The 27,381-nt window shown below is 43.0% G+C and overlaps 1 protein-coding gene across 6 annotated transcripts in view; it reads right to left on the reverse strand.

Moving 5' to 3' along the window:
- The window catches only part of TAFA5 (TAFA chemokine like family member 5), a 783,444-nt gene that overhangs the window by 45,344 nt on the left and 710,719 nt on the right, over nucleotides 1–27,381 (reverse strand). For 5 of the 6 annotated variants that reach the window (XM_075124474.1, XM_075124478.1, XM_075124479.1 and 2 more), the window contains one exon: nucleotides 14,897–15,169. In XM_075124474.1, coding sequence (XP_074980575.1) covers nucleotides 14,897–15,169 — 273 coding nt within the window. Of the gene's footprint in view, nucleotides 1–7,408; nucleotides 7,469–14,896; nucleotides 15,170–27,381 lie in introns of those variants that run through there. The other variant, XM_075124476.1, reaches the window with a different exon arrangement.

Here is a 27,381-nt window from a genome sequence, read left to right on the forward strand (position 1 = left end):
GTTTAATGGGGGAAGGTAAAGACAAATATTTGAATTTGTGCAGCCTAAAAATTATCACCGTAGTTCAATGCTTGTTCCATGAGCCACTAGATCCAATGTAAATACTCATCCCTTGTCATTTATTGGCAATGCAAGAGATGTACATGCCCATCCCTCCCCCCACAAAAAATACCTTGAAGTATTTATCCCGCATACCCATGAGCATTCAGTCTAATTATGATTGTATTACAGATTATATCATAAATGTATGCCCATTTGGCCCTAAGCTAAAATTAGAAGAGGAAGTTGTTGTAATCAAGATCAGCCAACCATGAACAAATTATAAATATATCTGGGCTTACCATTTTCAGACAACATCAAGCTTCTGACTGAAGTCAGTGGAACCAGTCTTGTGCATTTCCACCCTGCAAGACCAGGCCCTAAATGCAAGTTATTAGCAGGTCTGGCAGCAGCAGCCACTGATTTCTGTTCTTCAAAGACTGTCTAATCTGCTATTATCACATCAAAATTGTCATTCTGAAAGTATGTCTTTAATTTATATTCTTCTGAAGGAAAAATGTGCATGGCAAGGCATGACAAAAATATGTTAAATTGCTTTTATTGCATTTGGTTACAGCACACATCAGGTCTGCTTTACCTCTCCTCCAGCAATGAAAAGGCCCTGGAAAAGCATTTTTGAAATAAACCACTAACAAAAGTACAAAGAAAACCAAGCCAATTGGGACACAAATACAAATACAGGGAAACCTGTCTTAAGGACCACACAAGGAATGGGAAAGAATTGGCAGCTTGATAAAGATGATCTTTTTAATAAAAGTGGAGCAGAACTGCACTTGGTATGTTTGGGGATATCACTGGGTTTTAAGAGAGGATATTGTCCAAAAAGTGTGGGCTACTATACAGTTTTCACTGGCGCCTAGGTATACCCTTAACATCATTTACCCTTACTGTTGGAATGTTCAGGTCTGCTGCTTACATTTCCGAATTCTTCCAGTAATTCACAGATGGTGCAGTAGGAGCCACTGGCAAACAATAACTCACCTCAAGTAATTCCAGAGTGTATACAATCAAAGCTATATGTATGTAAATGCACCATACTTTATCATAGGAAATATTCAAATGCTCTAAGATCACTGTGCACTAAAACATCTTAAGAATTAGGAATGATTTTCTGGGATTCAATACCAAGAGGCAGTTGTTATGTTTTCCAAATGGAAGAAGCAACCATGTACTTTTAGTATCAATACTAGAGCTGGCAAGCAAGTAAAAAAATTAATCGTGATTAATTGTGTGATCAATGCACTGTTAAACAATAATAGAATACCATTTATTTAAATAGTTTTGGACATGTTTACATTTTCAAATATATTTATTTCAATTACAACACAAAACACAAAGTGTAGAATGCTCACTTTATATTTATTTTTATTACAAATATTTGCACTGTAAAAAACAAAGAAAATAGTATTTTTCAATTCACCTAATAAAAGTAGTGTAGTGCAATCTCTTTAACATGAAAGCTGAACTTACAAGTGTAGAATTATGTACAAAAAATAACTGCATTCAAAAATAAAACAATGTAAAACTTTAGAGTCTACAAGTCCACTCAGTCCTACTTTTTGTTCATCCAATCGCTCAGACAAACAAGTTTGTTTACATTTGCAGGAGATAATGCTGCCCATTTCTTGTTTACAATATCCCCTGAAAGTGAGACCAGGCATTCACATGGCACTGTTGTAGCCAGCATTAAAAGATATTTATGTGCCAGATGCACTAAAGATTCATATGTCCCCTCATGCTTCAACCACCATTCCAGAGGACATGCATCCATGCTGATAACAAATTCTGCTCAATAACCATCCAAAGCAGTGTGGACCAATGCATGTTCATTTTCATCATCTGAGTCAGATGCCACCAGCAGAAAGCAGAATTTTCTTTTTTGGTGGTTCCAGTTCCGTAGTTTCCACATCAGAGTGTTGCTCTTTTAAGACTTTTGAAAGCATGCTCTACACCTCATCCCTCTCAGATTTTGGAAGGCACTTCAGATTCTAAAACCTTGGGTCGAGTGCTGTAGCTATCTTCAGAAATCTCACATAGGTATCTTCTTTGCATTTTGTCAAATCTGCAATGAAACTGTTCTTAAAACGAACAACATGTGCTGGGTCATCATCCGAGACTGCTATAACATGAAATATATGGCAGAATGTGGGTAAAACAGAGTAAGAGACATACAATTCTCACCCAAGGAGTTCAGTCACAAATTTAATTAATGCATTATTTTTTTAATGAGCATCTTCAGCACACAAACATGTCCTTTGGAATGGTGGCCAAAGCATGAAGGGGCATACAAAAGTTTAGCATAACTGGCACATAAATAACTAGTAATGCCAGCTACAAACATGCTATGTGAATGCCTGTTCTTACTTTCAGGTGACATTGTAAATAAGAAGTAGGCAGCATTATCTCCCGTAAATGTAAACAAACTTGTTTGTCTGAGCAATTGTCTGAACAAGAAGTAGGACTGAGTGGACTTGTAGGCTCTAAAGTTTTACATTGTTTTGTTTTTGTCTGCAGTTAAGTAACAAACAAAAATCTACATTTGTAAATTGCACTTACATGATAAAGAGATTGCACTACAGTACTTATATGAGGTGAACTGAAAAATACTATTTCTTTTGTTTGCCATTTTTACAGTGCAAATATTTGTAATAAAAATAATAATATAAAGTGAGCACTGTCAACTTTGTATACTGTGTTGTAATTGAAATCAATATATTTAAAAATGTAGAGAAACATCCAAAATATGTAATATGTTTCAATTTGTATTATATTCTTTAACAGTGCAATTAATCATGATTATTTTTAAGTTAATCGCATGAGTTAACAGCGATTAATCAACAGCCCTGATCAATACTATTTATTTTGGATTACAGAGGGACTACAAAACAGAAGAAAGCCAGAGTAACCACATGATCTGTGTCTCATCCATAACAGTTGGGATCTGAACACAAAATGGCAGCTACCTTCTGCAGCAGTAGAACTTCCAGAAATGTAAAGGTGCTCATGTGTGAGACAGTGAGAACAAAGCCTGACCTCCACATTCCAGGGTCAGTTTCCAGGAGTGTTAGTAAATAAAAAAAGAAGAAATCCTTTTACATGCACACTGAGAAAATTTGCCCTGGAGACACAATACACACAGAACCTCTGCAATTTCATTTTTACAGAATCACTTTTCAGAGCAGAGCTACATTTTAAGGTCAAATCATCCATGAATATGCAGCTGACTGGAGATTTTGGTATCACTGTATGATGTGCAGCCACACATAAGGCTAGATTGCAGGGCCATAAGAGGAATTAGAGCACCCTCCACTGATATGCTCCAGCAGAGCTTTCCCAGACCTTTCATCTGGGTGCATAGCTTCCATTAACCAATCACTCAGACCCTGCTCTCCCCACCCACCCCTGAATTCTCCCCTTCATAGATAGCATCAAATGACTTGTCCCTGGAACAAGGGGGCAGGAAGGAAGGAATTGTGCCTTTCTGAGATACAATGTAAGGGAGCGGGGCGTAGGTGGTCTGGCCCAGGGGCTCACAGCTGAGCTGGATTCTGCATGCCAGGGATGTTATTCCAAGAGTGGGAGTTGAAAGAATCACAAGAGCCAGGTTCAGTAAGCAAGAGTTGGGGTCGAAGTCAGGGCAGAGTCTAAGAGGCATAACCAGGCTAGAATCAGGAGGCAGAAATCAGGATGAGAGTCAGGCTGGAGTCAGAGATAGAACAAGGCTGGAGTCAGAAGGCAAGAGTCAGGATCAGAATCATTCTGGGATCTGAGACTGGAGATCAGGAGACAAGTCGACATCTGGAGTTGCAGTGGACCAAATTCTGTGTGGTTGCCTACATAATTTCTTGGGGCAACCCCCAGTGTTTGGCCAGTCAGGGGGCCTCAGAGTACTGTCACTCGGGCTCCCTTGGGTGGCAATTTCTGTGGCACCTACTCTCCACAGTGCTCTCTGGCTGCAGGTCTGCACGGCCTCCTGGTAGTACTGTGGGGCCATCAGCAGTGCCCGGCTCTGCAGACCCGCCTTCTAGTCCAAAGACCCTTACATACAAGTCCATCTCTGCGCTTCTCCTGGGGTGGTGCATGGGATGCCCTGTATGCAGGACTGGTGGATAAAAGCCACTATACAGGAAGTCAATGTGAAACATATTCACAACTGAAAGTATGTGGAAAAATATCTCTGGGTGACATGTACTATATGTCGAAATAACTAGTGCTTTTGTCTAAAAGCCATCTCCAGTGTGAAACGGGTGGCTGCTAAAAGTAGAAGAGAAGACAACTGTGGCATACAAGCTATGGCTTTTTACATCTAGTCACAAATTTTGTTTCTCTCTTTTCTGTGTACTAATATCACAGTTAGAAAACAAAATGTTTTTTCTTCCCCATCTCTCATATCTCTGTCTCTTTGTCATCCAACCCTCCTGTTGCCTGCAAAACTTTAAAAAAATTCATGCTGGGGCAGCTCCTCTGCGGATGTCCATTGTTACAGTTCCATGGAAGCCAATGGAGCTCTGACAGTTTACACAAGTTGAGGAACTGTGTCCCTATCTCTAGCTGAAGTTATAGTTGTGTTCTCTTTGAAAGTTTTGTTCCGGACATGGAATTTGTGCTGCAGCAGAATTTCGGTGGCGTTTTAGAGACAGTCCACTGTGTCAATATGGGCAGCCACAAACCATGACACATTGTCAAGGACTGCAAAATGACTCAACTTCCTGGAGGTTTTCATGCCTGGAACATTATTGGTTGTGGTGGCTTGGCTTAACCAGATTGCATATGCCAAATAAATACGATTTTAAAGATCCCTTCCTGCTTCGTTTTTCAGTTCTTTTTAGATTATGGCAATTGTATGCAGACTGAGTAATCACCACAGTGACTAGACTCACATGGGGATGCATCTCCATAACTCCCTTCTGGTTTTAGATTTAGACAACAGAAACAGTTGCTCAAGTCAGTTCATAAACAGCAGACTTGAGAAAACTGCCTGACATTAGAGATGGAAAAGAGAGAATGGAAGAAAAAGTCTTTCTAAAAGTATTCCCATTGATGGAATTACTAGTGAATGGCGTTGTTTCGTCCCCTCCTTACATAGATAGATGAAGGCCCTTTCTCCTTGCTTGATAACATTTAAAATGTGATGGCTTTGTCAATGGATTCCTTATTTTATAAGCTTCCTCATCCTATAACATCTGGAAAGAGTCCATGAGTAAGATGGCAAGGTCAGGTATTGTTTGTGAAGCAGAGATTATTATTAAGTATCCTATGCATGCCCCATTATTCTTCCTAACAGGAGCATCTATTTCAGTGAGTAGGACTATTGGATCAGGGAGCTAGGGAATATGAGAGAGAGCAACTATTTTTTTTAATCTGGATAGGATATACTTCTTATATGCTTACATATGAAATGGGGGAAGACTCTACTATTAAAACTAAGTGATTTATTACATTGATATGGAACACAGGTGAATGTATTTCTTCCCTTTTCAGTGACACCATTAAGAAGCATTGTTTCATTTATCTTACATATTCTATAATATTCTACCTTCAACATTGCTTAGTAGCCTGCAATAAAAACTTTTTGAAAGAAACTTTTGATATTCAGATAATAAGATCCCTTTGTACAAAGGACTACAGAATCGGGAAACTTTTGATCATCTTTCTCACTCTTTAAGTAGACTATAACAAGAAAATTACAGAAATATGTTCAAAAGGACAGTCACAAGAAACTGTTTTACATACCAGCTGGCGTCCAATTCAAATGAACAAAACCCTTTTATATATGTAGGGTAAATATAGTGAAGGTATCCTTACTAGTACACAGACTTTTGGTAACAGATTAATGTAATTAACTATGTACCATGGGAAGATTGTTGAAATTTTAGTTCTAGGCCCACAGAACAGTTAATGAACCAGAGGAAAGACAATACTATTCTTCTATGAGGAGGAGATGATATTTGGAACATGAGAAATGACAGCTAATAGGGAAGATTTGAGCAAATTATCTTGAACTAATAACATTTTAAATATTAAGGAGCAATCTTGTTCCCCTTCACACTCGAGGGGCATGGAGGGCCCTAGACAAAGCACCGCAGGACAGGATTTCAAGAAACAGTACATAGGGTGGGTTTGAGGATGAAGTGCAGGGAAGCTGGAGACACGTGTTGGCTGTTGGATCCACAACTATGCAGATGTATCAATCATTCTCCCTACTGAGAATGGCTCAGAGTGAGTGGCTGGATGGCCTGAGTATAGGAATTATAGAAAATTAGAAAAAGGCTATTTGTGGAATCAAGGTCTGGTGGTTAAAACATGTTAATGGAACTCATGGTATCTGGACTTTATTTCCAGCTGTATTATTTGACTCACTATGTGACCTTGGCCAGTCATTTAAAACCCAAATTGTCTCCTACTTTTCAAAACCCTATGTCTCCATGTCCATACCAATAACTTCCCTTTCAGTGGGCAAAACCTCTTGCACCCCAGTAACAAGCAACTCAATCTGACCCTCCCTCAGCTCCCTAATGTTGCTCTGCCACTATAACAACTTCACTTACTTTGGCTGTGGATCCATTTACCACTGTAAAACAGTCATTTGTCTGTTTGTCTGTCTGTATATATGGGTCCTTTTACTTTAATACAGGATTCTTATCCCCATATTATCCATGTACCTCCCAAAAGCTAGAAGGTAATAACAGAACAGTCTCTCACATACTTCCTATCTTGTCTGAGGGGCAAACCTGAATAAATAGATGTATTTTTCATTTGGATGTGGTGGGTATCTTTTTGTGGGTATGGAAAACTTACTGTGAGGACAGTAAGACATGAGTTTTGCATTTCATTCCAAATGTGGCTAAGGGCTTCCCTCTTCATGCCCACATCACCACCATGTTCACTTTCATTATCTGAGTCAGATGTCACCAGCAGAAGGTTGATTTTCTTTTTTGGTGGTTCAGGTTCTGCAGTTTCCACATCAGAGTGCTGCTCTTTTAAGACTTTTGAAAGCATGCCCCATACCTTGTCCTTCTCGGATTTTGGAGGGCACTTCAGATTCTTAAACCTTGGGTCGAGTGCCTTAGCTATGTTTTGAAATCTCACATCGGTACCTTCTTTGCATTTTGTCAAATGAACAACATGTTCTGGGTCGTCATCCGAGACTGCTGTAACTTGAAATATATGACAGAATATGGATAAAACAGAGCAAGGGACATCAAATTCTCCCCCAAGGAGTTCAGTCACAAATTTAATTAACACATTATTATTTTAACGAGCGTCATCAGCATGGAAGCATGTCCTCTAGAATGGTGGCTGAAGCATGAAGGAGCATATGAATGTTTAGCATATCTGGCACGTAAATACCTTGCAATGCCAGCTACAAAAGTGCCATGCAAATGCCTGTTCTCACTTTCTGTTGACACTGTAAATAAGAAGAGGGCCAGCATTATCTCCTGTAAATGTTGTAAACAAACTTGTTTGTCTTAGCGATTGGCTGAACAAGAAGTAGGACTGAGTGGACTTGTAGGCTCTGAAGTTTTACACTGTTTTGTTTTTGATTGCAGTTATGTATTAATTTTTTGAGTTAATTGTGTGAGTTAACTGTGATTAACTTACAGCCCTAATAACTACCAAATGCACGCACACACACACACAAACACAAATAATGTTATAGAAAAATTCAGTCCAGAAGAAATTCTTGGCTTTTCAAGCTTCAGTTAAAAAAAGAAATTCTCCCTGACTAAGGAACAAGTTCTATTCTATACTGACTTATACTTGTCATCTAGTAAGAAGCTTTTATTTTAGTAATGAAGCACAGCCTCAGTAGTAAATTGATCTTTCATATATAATATATAAATAATAAACACTGTCACACATTAGTAGTAAATTTCATTTTTTGAAGTGCAAGTAACATTAACGTCCTCTATTCCCAAATCCTGAATGCAAAATTTAGTCCAAAATGTGGGCCATAGAATTTCTATTGGAAAACCAATAAAAAGAAAACTAACATTTCTTTATTGCACACACAACCAAGGAGAGCACTTGTATAAAATACAATAGAAATGTTCCCTACACCATGAATTTAATGCAGGTCTGGGACTACCCAGATTAAAAACTTCCGCAACTTCACTCCAGAGAAACTGCAGTTTGGCTGCAGGTTAATGTATGTCTGTGTCTGTGTGTGTTAGTTCAGGACAGAGAGGGAAAAGAGTGCTTAGAAAATGTACATGACCTGTTCATAGAATCATAGAATATCAGGGTTGGAAGAGACCTCAGGAGGTCATTTAGTCCAACCCCCTGCTCAAAGCAGGACCAATCCCCAATTAAATCATTCCAGCCAGGGCTTTGTCAAGTCTGACCTTAAAAACTTCTAAGGAAGGAGATTCCACCACCTCCCTAGGTAACGCATTCCAGTGCGTCACCAAACTCCTAGTGAAAAAGTTTTTTCCTAATATCCAACCTAAACCTCCCCCACTGCAACTTGAGACCATTACTCCTTGTTCTGTCATCAGCTACCACTGAGAACAGTCTAGATCCATCCTCTTTGGAACCCCCTTTCACGTAGTTGAAAGCAGCTATCAAATCCCCCCTCATTCTTCTCTTCCACAGACTAAACAATCCCAGTTCCCTCACCCTCTCCTCATAAGTTATGTATACCAGTCCCCTAATCATTTTTGTTGCCCTCCGCTGGACGTTTTCCAAGTTTTCCACATCCTTCTTGTAGTGTGGGGCCCCAAACTGGACACAGTACTCCAGATGAGGCCTCAACATTGTCGAATAGAGGGGAACGATCACGTCCCTCGATCTGCTGGCAATGCCCCTACTTATACATCCCAAAATGCCATTGGCCTTCTTGGCAACAAGGGCACACTGTTGACTCATTTCCAGCTTCTCATCCACTATAACCCCTCGGTCCTTTTCTGCAGAACTGCTGCTGAGCCATTTGGTCCCTAGTCTGTAGCGGTGCTTGGGATTCTTCCATCCTAAGTGCAGGACTCTGCATTTGTTCTTGTTGAACCTCATCAGATTTATTTGGCCCAATCCTCTAATTTGTCTACGGCCCTCTGTATCCTCTCCCTACCCTCCAGCGTATCTACCTGTCCTCCCAGTTTAGTGTCATCTGCAAACTTGCTGACGGTGCAATCCGCACCATCCTCCAGATCATTAATGAAGATCTTGAACAAAACCGGCTCCAGGACTGACCCTTGGGGCACTCCACTTGATACTAGACATGGAGCCATTGATCACTACCCATTGAGCCCGACAATCTAGCCAACTTTCTATCCACCTTATAGTGCATTCATCCAGCCCAGACTTCTTTAACTTGCTGGCAAGAATAGAGTGGGAGACCGTGTCAAAAGTCTTGCTAAAGTCAAGGAACAACACGTCCACTGCTTTGCCCTCATCCACAGAGCCAGTTATCTTGTCATAGAAGACAATTAGATTAGTCAGGCATGACTTTCCCTTGGTGAATCCATGCTGACTGTTCCTGATCACTTTCCTCTCCTCTAAGTGCTTCAGAATTGATTCCTTAAGGTCCTGCTCCATGATTTTTCCAGGGACTGAGGTGAGGCTGAGTGGCCTGTAGTTTCCCGGATCTTACTTCTTCCCTTTTTTAAAGATGGGCACTACTTTAGCCCTTTCCAGTCATCCAGGACCTCCCCTGATCTCCACGAGTTTTCAAAGATAATTGCCAATGGCTCTGCAATCACATCCACCAACTCCTGTAGCATGCTCGGATGTAGCGCATCTGGCCCCATGGACTTGTGCTTATCCAGATTTTCTAAATAGTCCCTAACCACTTCTTTCTCCACAGATGGCTGGTCACCTCCTCCCCATGCTGTACTTCCCAGTGCAGCAGTCTGGGAGCTGACCTTGTTCATGAAGATAGAGGCAAAAAAAGCAATGAGTACATTAGCTTTTTCCACATCTTCTGTCACTAAGTTGCCTCCCTCACTCAGTAAGGGGCCCAAACTTTCCTTGACTTTCTTCTTCTTGCGAACATACCTGAAGAAACCCTTCTTGTTACTCTTAACATCTCTTTCTAGCTGCACCTCCAGGTGTGATTTGGCCTTCCTGATTTCACTCCTGCATGCCCGAGCAATATTTTTACTTGTCCAATCTTCCACGTACACATCGGGATGGGTTGTCCCTGAAACCTCAATAAGGACTCTTTAAAATACAGCCAGCTCTCCTGGATTCCTTCCTCCTCATGACAGGTTTCAGAGGAACAGCCGTGTTAGTCTGTATTCGCAAAAAGAAAAGGAGTACTTGTGGCACCTTAGAGACTAACCAATTTATTTGAGCATGAGCTTTCGTGAGCTGTGAGCTGTATGATGAAGTGATGAAGTGAGCTGTAGCTCACGAAAGCTCATGCTCAAATAAATTGATGATGAAGTGAGCTGTAGCTCACGAAAGCTCATGCTCAAATAAATTGGTTAGTCTCTAAGGTGCCACAAGTACTCCTTTTCTTCCTCCTCATGTTATTGTCCCAGGGGATCCTGCCCATCAGCTCCCTGCGGGAGTCAAAGTCTGCTTTTCTGAAGTCCAGGGTCCATATTCTGCTGCTCTCCTTTCTTCCCTGTTTCAGGATCCTGAACTCAACCATCTCATGGTCACTGCCTCCCAGGTTCCCATCCGCTTTTGCTTCTCCCACTAATTCTTCCCAGTTTGTGAGCAGCAGGTCAAGAAGAGCTCTGCTCCTACTTGGTTCCTCCACTTGCACCAGGAAATTGTCCCCTACACTTTCCAAAAACTTCTTGGATTGTCTGTGCACCTCTGTATTGCGCTCCCAGCAGATATCAGGGAGCTTCAAGTCTCCCATAAGAACCAGAACCTGTGATCTAGTAACTTCCATTAGTTGCCGGAAGAAAGCCTTGTCCACCTCATACCCCTGATCCCGTGGTCTATAGCAGACTCCCACCACGACATAACCCTTGCTCACACTTCTAAACTTATTCATAGAATCATAGAATATCAGGGTTGGAAGGGACCCCTGAAGGTCATCTAGTCCAACCCCCCGCTCGAAGCAGGACCAATTCCCAGTTAAATCATCCCAGCCAGGGCTTTGTCAAGCCTGACCTTAAAAACCTCTAAGGAAGGAGATTCTACCACCTCCCTAGGTAACGCATTCCAGTGTTTCACCACCCTCTTAGTGAAAAAGTTTTTCCTAATATCCCATCTAAACCTCCCCCACTGCAACTTGAGACCATTACTCCTCGTTCTGTCATCTGCTACCATTGAGAACAGTCTAGAGCCATCCTCTTTGGAACCCCCTTTCAGGTAGTTGAAAGCAGCTATCAAATCCCCCCTCATTCTTCTCTTCTGCAGGCTAAACAATCCCAGCTCCCTCAGCCTCTCCTCATAAATCATGTGTTCTAGACCCCTAATCATTTTTGTTGCCCTTCGCTGGACTCTCTCCAATTTATCCACATCCTTCTTGTAGTGTGGGGCCCAAACCTGGACACAGTACTCCAGATGAGGCCTCACCAATGTCGAATAGAGGGGAACGATCACGTCCCTCGATCTGCTCGCTATGCCCCTACTTATACATCCCAAAATGCCATTGGCCTTCTTGGCAACAAGGGCACACTGCTGACTCATATCCAGCTTCTCGTCCACTGTCACCCCTAGGTCCTTTTCCGCAGAACTGCTGCCTACCCATTCAGTCCCTAGTCTGTAGCTGTGCATTGGATTCTTCCATCCTAAGTGCAGGACCCTGCACTTATCCTTATTGAACCTCATCAGATTTCTTTTGGCTCAATCCTCCAATTTGTCTAGGTCCTTCTGTATCCTATCCCTCCCCTCCAACGTATCTACCACTCCTCCCAATTTAGTATCATCCGCAAATTTGCTGAGAGTGCAATCCACACCATCCTCCAGATCATTTATGAAGATATTGAACAAAACCGGCCCCAGGACCGACCCTTGGGCACTCCACTTGATACCGGCTGCCAACTAGACATGGAGCCATTGATCACTACCCATTGAGCCCGACAATCTAGCCAGCTTTCTACCCACCTTATAGTGCATTCATCCAGCCCATACTTCCTTAACTTGCTGACAAGAATACTGTGGGAGACCGTGTCAAAAGCTTTGCTAAAGTCAAGAAACAATACATCCACTGCTTTCCCTTCATCCACAGAACCAGTAATCTCATCATAAAAGGTGATTAGATTAGTCAGGCATGACCTTCCCTTGGTGAATCCATGCTGGCTGTTCCTGATCACTTTCCTCTCATGCAAGTGCATCAGGATTGATTCTTTGAGGACCTGCTCCATGATTTTTCCAGGGACTGAGGTGAGGCTGACTGGCCTGTAGTTCCCAGGATCCTCCTTCTTCCCTTTTTTAAAGATTGGCACTACATTAGCCTTTTTCCAGTCATCCGGGACTTCCCCGGTTCACCACGAGTTTTCAAAGATAATGGCCAATGGCTCTGCAATCACAGCCGCCAATTCCTTCAGCACTCTCGGATGCAACTCGTCCGACCCCATGGACTTGTGCACGTCCAGCTTTTCTAAATAGTCCCTAACCACCTCTATCTCCACAGATGGCTGGCCATCTCTTCCCCATTTTGTGATGCCCAGCGCAGCAGTCTGGGAGCTGACCTTGTTAGTGAAGACAGAGGCAAAAAAAGCATTGAGTACATTAGCTTTTTCCACATCCTCTGTCACTAGGTTGCCTCCCTCATTCAGTAAGGGGCCCACACTTTCCTTGGCTTTCTTCTTCTTGCCAACATACCTGAAGAAACCCTTCTTGTTACTCTTGACATCTCTTGCTAGCTGCAGCTCCAGGTGCAATTTGGCCCTCCTGATATCATTCCTACATGCCCGAGCAATATTTTTATACTCTTCCCTGGTCATATGTCCAACCTTCCACTTCTTGTAAGCTTCTTTTTTATGTTTAAGATCCGCTAGGATTTCACCATTAAGCCAAGCTGGTCGCCTGCCATATTTACTATTCTTTCGACTCATCGGGATGCTTTGTCCCTGTAACCTCAACAGGGATTCCTTGAAATACAGCCAGCTCTCCTGGACTCCTTTCCCCTTCAAGTTAGTCCCCCAGGGGATCCTGGCCATCCGTTCCCTGAGGGAGTCGAATCTGCCCCCCAGATTCCCATCCACTTTTGCTTCCCCCACTAATTCTACCCGGTTTGTGAGCAGCAGGTCAAGAAAAGCACCCCCCCCTAGTTGGCTCCTCTAGCACTTGCGCCAGGAAATTGTCCCCTACGCTTTCCAAAAACTTCCTGGATTGTCTATGCACCGCTGTATTGCTCTCCCAGCAGATATTAGGAAAATTAAAGTCACCCATGAGAATCAGGGCATGCGATCTAGTAGCTTCCGTGAGCTGCCGGAAGAAAGCCTCATCTACCTCATCCCCCTGGTCCGGTGGTCTATAGCAGACTCTCACCACTACATCACTCTTGTTGCACACACTTCTAAACTTAATCCAGAGACACTCAGGTTTTTCTACAGTTTCGTACTGGAGCTCTGAGCAGTCATACTGCTCCCTTACATACAGTGCTACTCCCCCACCTTTTCTGCCCTGCCTGTCCTTCCTGAACAGTTTATAACCATCCATGACAGTACTCCAGTCATGTGAGTTATCCCACCAAGTCTCTGTTATTCCAATCACGTCATAGTTCCTTGACATCACCAGGACCTCCAGTTCTCCCTGCTTGTTTCCAAGGCTTTGTGCATTTGTATATAAGCACTTGAGATAACCTGTTGATCGCCCCTCATTCCCAGTATGAGGCAGGAGCCTGTATTCAACATGTATTCCATTGACACTCAGGTTTTTCTGCAGTTTCATACCAGAGCTCTGAGCAATCACACTGCTCTCTTACATACAGTGCAACTCCCCCACCTTTTCTGCTCTGCCTGTCCTTCTGAATAGTTTATATCCATCCACGACAGTACTCCATGTGAGTTATCCCACCAAGTCTCTGTTATTCCAATCATATCATAATTCCTTGACTGTGCCATGACTTCTAGTTCTCTCTCCTTGTTTCCCAGGCTTCTTTCATTTGTGTATAGGCACTTGAGATAACTTGCTGTTTGTCCTGCTTTCTTAGTATGAGGCAGGAGCCCTCCCCTTTCGCATTCTCCTGCTTGTGCTTCCTCCCAGTATCCCATGTCCCCACTTACCTCAGGGCTTTGGTCTTCTTCCCACGGTGAACCTAGTTCAAAATCCTCCTCACTAGGTTAGCCAGCCTGCTTCCGAAGATGCTCTTCCCTCTCTTCATTAGGAGGAGCCCGTCTCTGTCTAGCACTCCTCCTTCTTGGAACACCATCCCATAGTCAAAGAATCCAAAGCCTTCTCTCCAACACCACCTGCATAGACATTCGTTGACTTCCACGATTCGACGGTCTCTACCCAGGCCTTTTCCTTCTACGGGGAGGATGGACGAAAACACCACTTGCACCTCAAACTCCTTTATCCTTCTTCCCAGAGCCATGTAGTCCACAGTGATCCGCTCAAGGTAACTCTTGGCAGTATTATTGGTGCCCACCTGGAGAAGCAGGAAGGGGTAGCGATCCAAGGGCTTGATGAGTCTCGGCAGTCTCTCCATCACATCGTGCATCCTAGCTCTTGGCAACCAGCAGACTTCTCGGTTTTTCCGGTCGGGGCAGCAGATAGATGACTCAGTCCCCCTGAGGAGAGAGTCCCCGACCACCACCACCCGCCTCCTCCTCTTGGGACCGGTGGTCGTGGAACCCCCATCCCTAGGACAGTGCATCTCATGCCTTCCAATCGGCGGAGTCTCCTTCTGTTCCCTTCCCTCAGATGTATCATCTAGTCCACTCTCTGCATTAGTACCTGTGGAGAGAACATGAAAACAGTTGCTTACCTGTATCTGTGCTGCTGGTACATGGATGCTCCCCTTTCTTCTTCTGGAGGTCACATGTTCCCAAATTTCTTCACCGTCCTCCTGTCCCCACTGCACAGTCTGCTCTGAATCTTCAGAATATTGTGCCTGTAGAAGCATATCCTGATGTCTGTCCAGGAAATCTTCACTTTTTCTTATGCAACGCAGGGTCGATACTTGTTTCTCCAGACCTTGAACCTTCTCTTCCAATATGGAGACCAGCTTGCACTTTGTACAGACAAAGTCGCTTCTGTCCTGTGGAAGAAAGACAAACATGGCACATCCAGTGCAGGCCACAACAGCTGAACACTCCCCATCCATATTACCTTCTTTATACGAGCTTCCTCAGGAGTTGTAGAAACTACTCAGAGAAGCCGGCAACATGTAAGCCTCAGTGGGCTCTCCCCAGACGAACTCCCAGGCAAACTCCCTCTGTTAGCCTCTCTGCTGTTCACTGTCATGTGCATCTGTTACCCGGGGTTCTTTCAACCCAAAGCTCTTGGTAACTTTTACTCTGTGCTAGGTGGTGTCAGGAAATAAATCAGGGGAGACACGGCTGTCCGACCGATAGATGGCTGGCACAAACAGGATAATGCAAAAGTGCTTTCACTTAAAGCTAAACTTTACGTAGTCTCAAGCCCTTACACACGTCTGCAACCGGTTAGTAAAACACCCCCAACCCTCGATAATTACCGAAGCTGCATGTGGCCCTCGAGTGGCACAGCAACAGCAGTGGCACAGTGGCAGCCCATCTGCCGGTGGGGAACACAAGATGTATCCAGAGGGAGAGCCCAGTCCTGAAGAGTCCCACCACCTCAAATGTTTCCCCCTTTATTTATACAAAGTAATACAATGGCATGTCCCTTAAAGCAAACTTGTTAAGTAAGCAGTTTCAATGGTCAAGCAAGAGGTTCCTTCTGATTACTGATTAACCAGGTGTGGGTTTTTGCAGAGTTTGCAGCCTTGAGGCCCCCAATAAACATTCCTGGGGCACATCCTGCTCTTCTAAAATGTATCAGCAACTTCAACACAGGTTTCAGCGTAACAGCCGTGTTAGTCTGTATTCGCAAAAAGAAAAGGAGTACTTGTGGCACCTTAGAGACTAACCAATTTATTTGAGCATAAGCTTTCGTGAGCTACAGCTCACTTCATCGGATGCATACTGTGGAAACTGCAGAAGACATTATATACACAGAGACCATGAAACAATACCTCCTCCCACCCCACTCTCCTGCTGGTAATAGCTTATCTAAAGTGATCACTCTCCTTACAATGTGTATGATAATCAAGGTGGGCCACTTCAAGCACAAATCCAGGTTTTCTCACCCTCTGCCCCCCCCCCCCCACACACACACAAACTCACTCTCCTGCTGGTAATAGCCCATCCAAAGTGACCACTCTCTTTACAATGTGTATGATAATCATGGTGGGCCATTTCCAGCACAAATCCAGGTTTTCTCACCCCCCCCCCCAAACACACACACACAAACTCACTCTCCTGCTGGTAATAGCCCATCCAAAGTGACCACTTTCTTTACAGTGTGTATGATAATCAAGGTGGGCCATTTCCAGCACAAATCCAAGTTTTCTCACCCTCCCCCCCTTTTCAAAAAACCACACACACAAACTCACTCTCCTGCTGGTAATAGCTTATCCAAAGTCTCTATTTAAGCCTAAATTAATAGTATCCAATTTGAAAATGAATTCCAAAGAGTTCCCAGAAGTCACCTACTACAGGACAGGCCTAACAAAGAAAATAACAGAACGCCACTAGCCGTCACCTTCAGCCCCCAACTAAAACCCCTCCAACGCATTATTAAGGATCTACAACCTATCCTGAAGGATGACCCAACACTCTCACAAATCTTGGGAGACAGGCCAGTCCTTGCCTACAGACAGCCCCCCAACCTGAAGCAAATACTCACCAACAACCACATACCACACAACAGAACCACTAACCCAGGAACCTATCCTTACAACAAAGCCCGTTGCCAACTGTGCCCACATATCTATTCAGGGGACACCATCACAGGGTCTAATAACATCAGCCACACTATCAGAGGCTCGTTCACCTGCACATCCACCAATGTGATATATGCCATCATGTGCCAGCAATGCCCCTCTGCCATGTACGTTGGTCAAACTGGACAGTCTCTACGCAAAAGAATAAATGGACACAAATCAGATGTCAAGAATTATAACATTCATAAACCAGTCGGAGAACACTTCAATCTTTCTGGTCACGCAATTACAGACATGAAGGTCGCTATCTTACAACAAAAAAACTTCAAATCCAGACTCCAGCGAGAAACTGCTGAATTGGAATTCATTTCCAAATTGGATACTATTAATTTAGGCTTAAATAGAGACTGGGAGTGGCTAAGTCATTATGCAAGGTAGCCTATTTCCCCTTGTTTTTTCCTACCCCCCCCCCCCCCCGACGTTCTGGTTAAACTTGGATTTATGCTGGAAATGTCCCACCTTGATTTTCATACACATTGTAAGGAGAGTGGTCAGTTTGGACGAGCTATTGCCAGCAGGAGAGTGAGTTTGTGGGGGGGGGGGGAGAAAACCTGGATTTGTGCTGGAAATGGCCCACCTTGATTTTCATACACATTGTAAGGAGAGTGGTCACTTTGGATAAGCTATTACCAGCATGAGAGTGAGTTTGTGTGTGTGGTTTTTGGAAAAAAAAAAAAGGGGGGGGGGTGAGAAAACCTGGATTTGTGCTGGAAATGGCACACCTTGATTATCATACACATTGTAAAGAGAGTGGTCACTGGATGGGCTATTACCAGCAGGAGAGTGAGTTTGTGTGGGGGGGGGCGGAGGGTGAGAAAACCTGGATTTGTGCTGGAAATGGCCCACCTTGATTATCATACACATTGTAAGGAGAGTGATCACTTTAGATAAGCTATTACCAGCAGGAGAGTGGGGTGGGAGGAGGTATTGTTTCATGGTCTCTGTGTATATAATGTCTTCTGCAGTTTCCACAGTATGCATCCGATGAAGTGAGCTGTAGCTCACGAAAGCTTATGCTCAAATAAATTGGTTAGTCTCTAAGGTGCCACAAGTACTCCTCAACTTCAACACAATTCTTATCAGGAAGGAAGCGGGGTCAAGCTGCCCTTTCTGTGGCACCCAATACTCCCTCCCCTCCTTCCCTGGTCCAGCTGAGACTGCGACATGGCCAATTTATAGCCTGTTGACTTGGCTGCTTTTAGCAATAAGCCATAGTGGTTTCAGGCACTTTACTGGTTTGCTGACATCTCCCTGTACACGTCTGGCACTGGCCACTGCCAGAAGACAGGATACTGGGCTAGGTGGATCATTGGTCTGATCCAGTATAGCCGTTCTTATGTTGTTGCTTATTACTTGTTCAATTTTGTAGTTACCAAAAACATTCTTCTTTAATCATAAGTTTCTGATGCAGTTGCATTGTAGTTATTATTTATAAAGCACCCAAAGTTTGCTAGGTACTTTAATTCACTTAGTGTTTAATCCCTTTCCCTCTCTGATAACAGTACAGTAGTTTCAGGCCCAAGCCTGGAAAAAGTTACTCCCATAGGTACTTTTACTGATCTCAGTTATGCATGAGTAATCAAACAATGTATTTTCAAAATTAGACCAGAACAAAGACATTTATTTAAACACAATTTACATTCCTTTCTAATCAGTGCATCTATTTTTAAAACATTTGTGTTCTCTCCTTGATAATCAGATGTTTTGGAAGAACCCATCTTCTGAGATATTTTTCATTCCCTTTGTCTCCTTTTGTCTTTTGGGTTGTAAACCCTTACGGTGGGGACACTTGCATGCACTAAATTCGGTACATATTTTTCCATGTTCCTAACCTGAGCAGACACAACCACCTGTGTATACTTAAAAACCTAATTAGCATACACATATTCCTATTTTCACACCCAAATCATGATAGTCTGTGGCAGTCAAGTATGTACAAAAGATTGCATGCAATTTAGAAGGTGCACTTTTAAATATTAGGACATGTGTCTTTATCTATTTCTTATACATAGGGCTCTACCAAATTCATGGCCATGAAAAGGCATCACGGATTGTAAAGTCTGATCTCCCCTTTGAAATCTGGCACCCAGCCACAGGCTCCTACCCTGTGCAGGGCTGCAGCTGCTAGTCCCGGATGGGGATGGGGAGGATGAGACATCCTCTTCCCTTGCAGTGGCTGCTCTTGGGGCGGGCCATACCCGCCTCCAGATTAACCGTGGTGGGGAGACTGCAGCTCCAGCTGTCTCCTCCCTGTGGGGAGAGGCTGCGGCTCCAGACATCACCTCCCTCCCACACAGAGAGGCCGCAGCTCCAGCTATCAGCCCCTCACTCAGGTAGGAGACTCCTGGGAAAACCGGACATGGTAACCCACTCCCATTCCCTGCGACCATCACTTCTGCACTGCTGCTGGTCATGGCACTGGCTTTAGAGCTGGGCATCTGGCCAGCAGCCTTCCTCTCTGGCTGCCCAGCTCTGAAGGCAGTTCCCCTTCAAGCAGCAGGCAAAAGTAAGGGTGGCAATCCCATGACCCACCTACAACAGCCTTGCAACCCCTCCCCCCTTGACCTTCCTTTGGGTCAGGACCCCCACATTTACAACACAGTGAAATTTCAGATGTAAACATCTGAAAATGTGAAATTGACTAATTTAAAAATCCTCTGGTCATGAAATTGACAAAAATGTATTATACAGATCTGAGCATACCAACATCAGTGCATAGAAAACAATAAATAAAACCATCCTGTCCTGCATTCAGATGTTAGAAGACATCTGAGTACTGTCTGTGGGTTTCCCATTATTGTCCTTATATGGCTATTAAACTTGGTGGTCCATGTGGTTAAATTTTGCTCTGAGTTACAATAGTGTACATATGGAACAACTTGGTGTAACTGAAAAGATTTTGCTCTAGTATATGGTGACTAGGAAGGGGCATTAGCCTGAGAAGTTCACAGAGATTTTGTGGAACAGAAGGTACAGAGGCTATTTTTCAGCTGGAAATAGCCACTTCACTTAGGTCTTGATCCTACAAACACTAATATATGTGAAAATTGATAAGGGAAGCAAAGGGACACAACAAGAAATCTATGGCTAGCAGAGTTGAGGACAATAAAAAGGAGTTTTTAAGTATGTTAGGGACAAAAATAATCCTAAAAATGTTATTGGTCAGTCACTAGATGGACTAGGTAGATTTGTCAATAATAATGCAGAAAAGGCAGAAATATTCAATAAATATTTCTGGTTTGTATTTGGGAAAAACAGATGATATAGTCATATCATATGATAACGATAAAACACTTTCCATTCCAATGGTAACTAAGGAGGATGATAACAGCTGCTGGTCTAGAGAAATTGCTTTTAAGAGTTTTAAAAGAGCGGGCTGAGAAGCATGCTGGCACATGAATTTTGATTTTCAATAACTCTGGGGAAATTCCAGAAGACTGCAAGAAAACTAATGTTGTGCCAATATTTAAAAAGGGTAAATGGGATGACCCAGGTAATTATAGGCCTGTCATATGAAATCAGACCTGCACAAGATAATGGAGCAACTAGTACAGGACTTGATTAATAAAGAATTAAAGGAGGGTAATATGATTAATGTCAATCAACATGGGTTTATGGAAAATATATCCTGTCAAACTAACTTCATATCTTTTTCTGAAGCAAATGCAAGTTTGATTAATAAAGGTAATAATGTTGATGTAATATACTTAGACTTCTGCAAGGCTTTTGACTTAGCACCGCATGACATTTTGATAAAAAAATAGAATGATACAAAATTAATATGACACGCATTAAAAGGATTAAAACTGGTTAACTGACAGGTCTCAAAATGCAGTTGTACCCAGGGAATCACAATCAAGCAGGTATGTTTCTAGTGAAGTGACGCAGGGATCGGTTCTCCTCCCTATGCTATTTAACATTTTTATCAAAGACCTGGAAAAAAACAATATCATCACTGATAAAATTTGTAGATAACACAACAATTGGGGGAGTAGTAAAAGATGATGAGGAAAAGTCACTGATACAGAGTAATCTGGATCACTTGATATGCTGTGTGCAAGCAAACAATAAGCGTTTAAATACAGCTAAATGTAAATGTATACATCTATGAACACAGAATGTAGGCCATAATTACAGAATGGGAATTCTACCCTGGGAAACCATGACTGTAAAAAAAATTAGGGGTCATGATAGACAATCAGCTGAACATGGGCTCCCAGTATTAATATTGTGTTCAAAAGGGCTATAAACATGGGAATCTTGAATTTATAAACATGGGAATCTTGCCAAGGGTCGTGGTGGATTGTCTGTCACTGGTATTTTTAAATCAAGATTGGATTTTTTAAAGGTATGTTTTAGCTCAAAAATAAATTATTTGGGGGAAGTTCTATGGACTATGTTATACAGGAGGTCAGACTAGATTATCACAATAGGTATGTCTACATTGTAATGAAAGACCCATGGCTGGCCCGGGTCTGCTGACTCAGGCTCACTGGGGTTGGGCCATGGGGCTATAAAATTGCAGTGTAGATGTTCACACTCAGGCTGATGCCTGGGCTCTCAGACCCTGCAAGGAGGCAGGGTCCCAGAGCCTGGGCTCCAGGCTGAGCACCTACACTGGAGTTTTATAACCCTGTGGCCTGACCCTCGTGAGCCCAAGTCAGCTGACCCAGGCCAGCCGTGGCTGTGCCGCAGTCTTTGATCACAGTGTAGATGTACCAAGAGGTCCCTTCTGTCCTTGGAATCTATGAATCTATATGAATAGCCACACTGAACTGAATGGGGCTGCTCATATTAAAAAAAAAGTATTCACATGAACACCTATTTGAAAGATTGGGGCCACATGCCTTAAAAACCAATGTTTGTAGTGATTGTAAACTTACAAATCTATGTTTCTATGTGCTTGTTATTGCTGCAATTAAGGAAGAACATAAATTTGCTCTTTTTCAAGATTTCTGTTTTAATAGGTGGTGGGTGAGGGTTCTTTACACCCTCCCTGACACGGCACAATCAAATAGGTATCAGGCAGAATCTAGTCCTAAGAAAGTATGCGATGGTTATAATACAATGATGAATGTTTATTAAAAATGAAGCATATTGATGTCTGACAGAAGATGAGACTTCTATTTTTTTGCTAGATCTCTTTACTTTTTGTTACCTTGCTTCCTATCCACTGCCTTCACTTGTGCTTTGTCCACTTGTTCAATCCTGTCTGACGTCGACCAGTAAGCTCCTCTGGGGCACAGACAGTTTTCTTACACTTCTGTACAGTGTCCAGCAAAACTAGACCTTAATCCGTGTACAGATTCCTGGTTGTTATTTCCTTATACTCCCCCATCTGTCTGTATTCATCTGTTGTCTCTTGTCTTAGACTGTCAGTTTTTGGGGCAGTGTCATGCAACAACTGGCCCTTTAGGGAGAATCATGGCCTAACTGGCCCATGCTCACCCTGTAAACTACACTTGTGAGCAGGTAGGTGCTCCAGATGGTGGCGCATTAGCCAATTAGCAAGGGAGCAGCTGAGTTCTATGAGAAAATTGCCTGAACAATACAAGTAGGAAGCCGCTTAGCTGGGAAGGAAGATCCCAACTGAGACTTTTCTCCCCGCGGATGTTCTGGGACTAGAGGCCAGGGGAAAACCCACAGGAAGTAGTGCAGGCTCCTGTAGAGGAGGAACCCTGAGTTAGGGGCTTGGAGTAAACTGTAAACTGGGAGAACTCTGAAGGAAGACTGGGTAACGGAAACAGAAGGGGACCTCGGGTTGTTAGCTTGGAGACTAGAGCAGGTGGGTACCTTTGGAGAGGCACAGCAGTTTGGAGCTGGCTGTTGCTGGAGAGCTGAGCCACAAGAATACGGACAATTCTTCTGGCCGACTGCTGGAGCAAGGGGCTTTCAGGGAGGCAGTCCAGTGGTTGGTGTTCGAAAGGGAGCAGGGTAAGCTCCTGTGGGGGAGCCCGGAAGTATGGCCTACATGAACCACCGAATAGAAGAAAAAGTCCAGCAGGGGCAGAGCACCAGTTTATGTTGCATTTGGACACCCAATGGGGAAAAAGCCTGGGGAGTCAGCACTCTGTCACACTTATCAAAGAACTGTGAGTGGAGCCCAGGAGGGTCAAAGGATCTTTTCACTTACATCAACTGGGGATCTTAGTATCATGGAAGGGAGGTGGATGGTATGTGACCTGGAAGGAGGGCTGAGCCACAGAAGAGCTGGTGAAGGGCAGAGGCCCTGCAGAAGACACTTGACCAAGGATACTAGTAAAAGTGGCAAAGAGTCCTGTGGCACCTTATAGACTAACAGATGTATTGGAGCATAAACTTTTGTGGGTTAATACCCCTTCGTCAGATGCATGTAGTGGAAATTTCCAGAGGCAGATATACGAGTTTCTTCAGGAGGTTGATGGTTAGTCTCAGGTGCCACAGGACTCTTTGCCGCAGATCCAGACTAACACGGCTACCCCTCTGATACTTGACACCATGCAAGGCACTGCATTTAGCAGTATGGAGTGGAAATCCATCAGATCATGAAGAGACTTGTATACCTGTCTCTGGAAATTTCCACTACATGATCTGATGAAGTGGGTATTCACCCACAAAAGCTTAAGCTCCAATACATCTGCTAGTCTATAAGGTGCCAAAGACAGGTTTCAGAGTAGCAGCCGTGTTAGTCTGTATTCGCAAAAAGAAAAGGAGTACTTGTGGCACCTTAGAGAATAACAAATTTATTTGAGCATAAGCTTTCGTGAGCTACAGCTCACTTCATCGGATGCATTCATTGGAAAATACAGTGGGGAGATTTATATACATAGAGAACATGAAACAATGGGTGTTACCATACACACTGTAACGAGAGTGATCACTTAAGGTGAGCTATTACCAGCAGGAGAGCGGGGGGGGAGGGGAAAACCTTTTGCAGGGATAATCAAGGTGGGCCATTTCCAGCAGTTGACAAGAACGTCTGAGGAACAGTGGGGGTGGGAGGGATAAACATGGGGAAATAGTTTTACTTTGTGTAATGACCCATCCACTCCCAGTCTCTATTCAAGCCTAAGTTAATTGTATCCAGTTTGCAAATTAATTCCAATTCAGCAGTCTCTCCTTGGAGTCTGTTTTTGAAGTTTTTTTGTTGAAGAATTGCCACTTTTAGGTCTGTATTCAAGTGACTAGAGAGATTGAAGTGTTCTCCAACTGGTTTTTGAATGTTATAATTCTTGACGTCTGATTTGTGTCCATTTATTCTTTTACATAGAGACTGTCCAGTTTGACCAATGTACATGGCAGAGGGGCAAGATCTGCCCTGTATTACAAATGTATTACATCTGAAGCAGGAAGTACATGTATCTTATATTCATCTCCCACTCTCCCGTGTGAGCTGTTCAGACTTCTGTTCCTATCACATGGTTAATTAATTAGTAACATGGTAAATCTGTGCCACTAGCTATTATATCTGTTTATTCCATGCATCTGCTGTGTAGGGACATGAATAGGGCAGCTCCTTTTCTACAAGAGATGAACTGAAAATGTACAAATGATGTTGCCCACCCTACTCTCTCTCTTTACAAAAGGCAACATGGAATGTTTAGAAAGCTACATCTAACACTACAGAAATATAAATTCTTGGCTCTGAGCGAATGTAGAAAATGTCCATAATTTAACATGCTCTTTGGAGGTGAACCTCTGTGAAGCAAAATTCTCTGGTATTGATTACTATATTATCTTTTCAGCATGTACCAGTATCTAACATAGGCAATATTGCTCATTAGGTTACATAAACTATGGCCTGCATAAACTTAAATGAATGTGTAGTGTCGGAGGCTAGCAGACAGTGGCACCTATTTTTAATAAACTGAAAGAATTCTTCTGAATTTTTTTCTAATTTGACATCTGTCTCAGCTGCTCTGTTCAGCTGGCCTCTTTTTCCACAGTCTAGCTCCAGCTTATGTAGCCTTTCACCCCTGTGTACTGCTTTATTGAGGGCATGATACTGTGCCTATTGAAGTCAATACCTGTTTATCATTTTGGCTATCTTCGGTTATTCTTCTGATATGAGACACTATACCGGATAGTATTCATACTCAGCCCAGGTGTATGATTCCAGAGAAGTCAATCATGTGTCTGTACTTGTCTTGAGTCCAACATACTCCAGGAATCAAATTGTGACCCTAAGAGCATCCCTATGCCAGAAGGCAAGGGGCTCCTTGGTATCTAGGAGTGAGTTTCAACTTGCCTGACCAGCTCAGTGTAGCACAACTCACTATTATAATCTATATCTAAAAGTTGCCATGTGATGTGTCATTGGAAAACTAATATCTCACTGATCATTAATATTCTTGTGGGGTTTAATTTTTTATTTATTTCTCTTTCAGGAGTTTGTCCCCATGATCTTTCTTCAGAGGAGAAAGCAAGACTGGGCTCAGACTGTTCCAAGAATATTTCAGGTGACTGACTCCGTCCCTGTCCCCACGGAGTCTGAGTTTATTGGTCTTCCCTTCCCCACATGGGCTCCTTCTGTATCTCTCATAGCAGATACTGCCCTGGGCTCAAGCATCAGGTCCCCAGAAATTCTCTCTGTTGCATAGGATCCACTGGGGTCAGATAGATGTTTCCCCTTGACATCTCAGATTGGGACATGAGTACAGATCCCCTCGATTGTGGTGGGGAGACTATTATAGAGGTGGCAGCAAGGGGAGGTAGCTAGGCCTAAAGGCCCCTTACCAAACTCTTTGGTGTTGGCCACATCTGTGCTGTGTCCAATGCCCTTCATCTTCAGCCTGCTGGAAAGCAGAGGAGTAGGTGGCTGAGTTCCTCAGTCAGAGGCATAGCTACTAGCGCAGGCTATAAGGACATAGGGGCAATCTTCCATCTGGTATGCTGCCCTTCTGGGTCCAGTACCATTCAATATTTTCATTCACAACTTGGCTAATGGAGTGGAAAGTATGTCTATAATTTTTGCATACAAACTGGGAGGGATTGCAAGCACTTTGGAGGACAGGATTAGAATTCAAAATGGCCTTGATAAATTGGAGAATTGGTCTGAAATCAACTAGATGACATTCAATAAAGACAGCTCAATTCTGCAAGGTGCTCAGCATTATTAAGGTACTGAATATTCTTGTGAGGTTCTGAACACTCTCTTCTCATGGAGATTGGAGGCGGGGTATTTTTCCTGGAACCATTTCTTTTCCAGTCCTGTCTACTTCTCCTGACCAGGGAATCATGGAAACATAGAACTGTAGGACTAGGAGGGACCTTGAAGTCAAGTCCAGTCTCTTTGGCAGAGGAAGGACCAACTAAACCTAGACCATCCCTGACAGCTGTTTGTCCAGCTTACTCTTAACAAATCTCCAGTGATTGGGATTTCACAACCTCCCTTAGAAGCCTATTCCAGAGCTTAACCACCCTTATAGTGAGAGAGCTTTTCTTATATCTAACTTAAATCTCCCTTGCTACAGATTAATCCTATTACTTTTGGTCCTACCTTCAGTGGACATGGGAGAACAATTGATCAGTGTCCTCTTTATAATAGCCCTTAACATATTTGAAGATTTATCAGGTTTCCCCTTAGTCTTTTCTCAAGACTAATCATGCCCCAGTATTTTTACTCTTCCTCATAGCTCACATTTTCTAAGTCTCTTATCATTTTGTTGCTGTCCTCTGGACTCTCTCCAGTTTATCCACATCTGTCCTAAAGTGTGCGCCCAGAATTGTACACAGTATTCCAACTGAAGCCTCACCCCAGAATAAGATTTTTTTGCAACTTCATCACATTGTTGAGTCATTCAATTTGTGATCTACTATAGCCCCCAGATCTTTTTCAGCAGTATTACCACCAACTCAGTTATTCCCCATTTTATACTTGTGCACTTGATTTTTTCCTTCGTAATTGTAAAGTACTTTGCACTTGTCTTTATTGAATGCCATCTAGTTGATTTCAGACCAATTCTCCAATTTATCAAGGCCATTTTGAATTCTAATCCTGTCCTCCAAAGTGCTTGAAATCCCTCCCAGTTTGTTTGCAAATATTATAGACATACTTTCCACTCCATTAGCCAAGTCATGAATGAAAATATTGAATGGTACTGGATCCAGTACTGTTAGCTGGGGAACCTCACTAGATACCCGCTCCCAGTTTGACAGCAAACCATTGATAATTACTCTTTGAGTATGGTCTTTCAACCAGCTGTGCAGACACACACCCCATAGTAATTTAATCTAGACCACATTTCCCTAGTTTGCTTATGAGAATGCCATGTGGGACTGTGTCAAAAGCCTGACTAAATTCAAGATATCCCATCTATTGCCTCTTCCCATCCACTAGGCCACTAATCCTGTCATAGAAGGAAACTACGATGGTTTGGCATGATTTATTCTTGACAAATCCATAATGGGTAGTCCTTATAACCCTGTTATCATTTAGGTGCTGACACATTAATTGTTTCATAATT

The sequence above is a fragment of the Caretta caretta genome, chromosome 1 (assembly GCF_965140235.1).
Source record: "Caretta caretta isolate rCarCar2 chromosome 1, rCarCar1.hap1, whole genome shotgun sequence".
NCBI classification, from domain to species: domain Eukaryota; kingdom Metazoa; phylum Chordata; order Testudines; family Cheloniidae; genus Caretta; species Caretta caretta.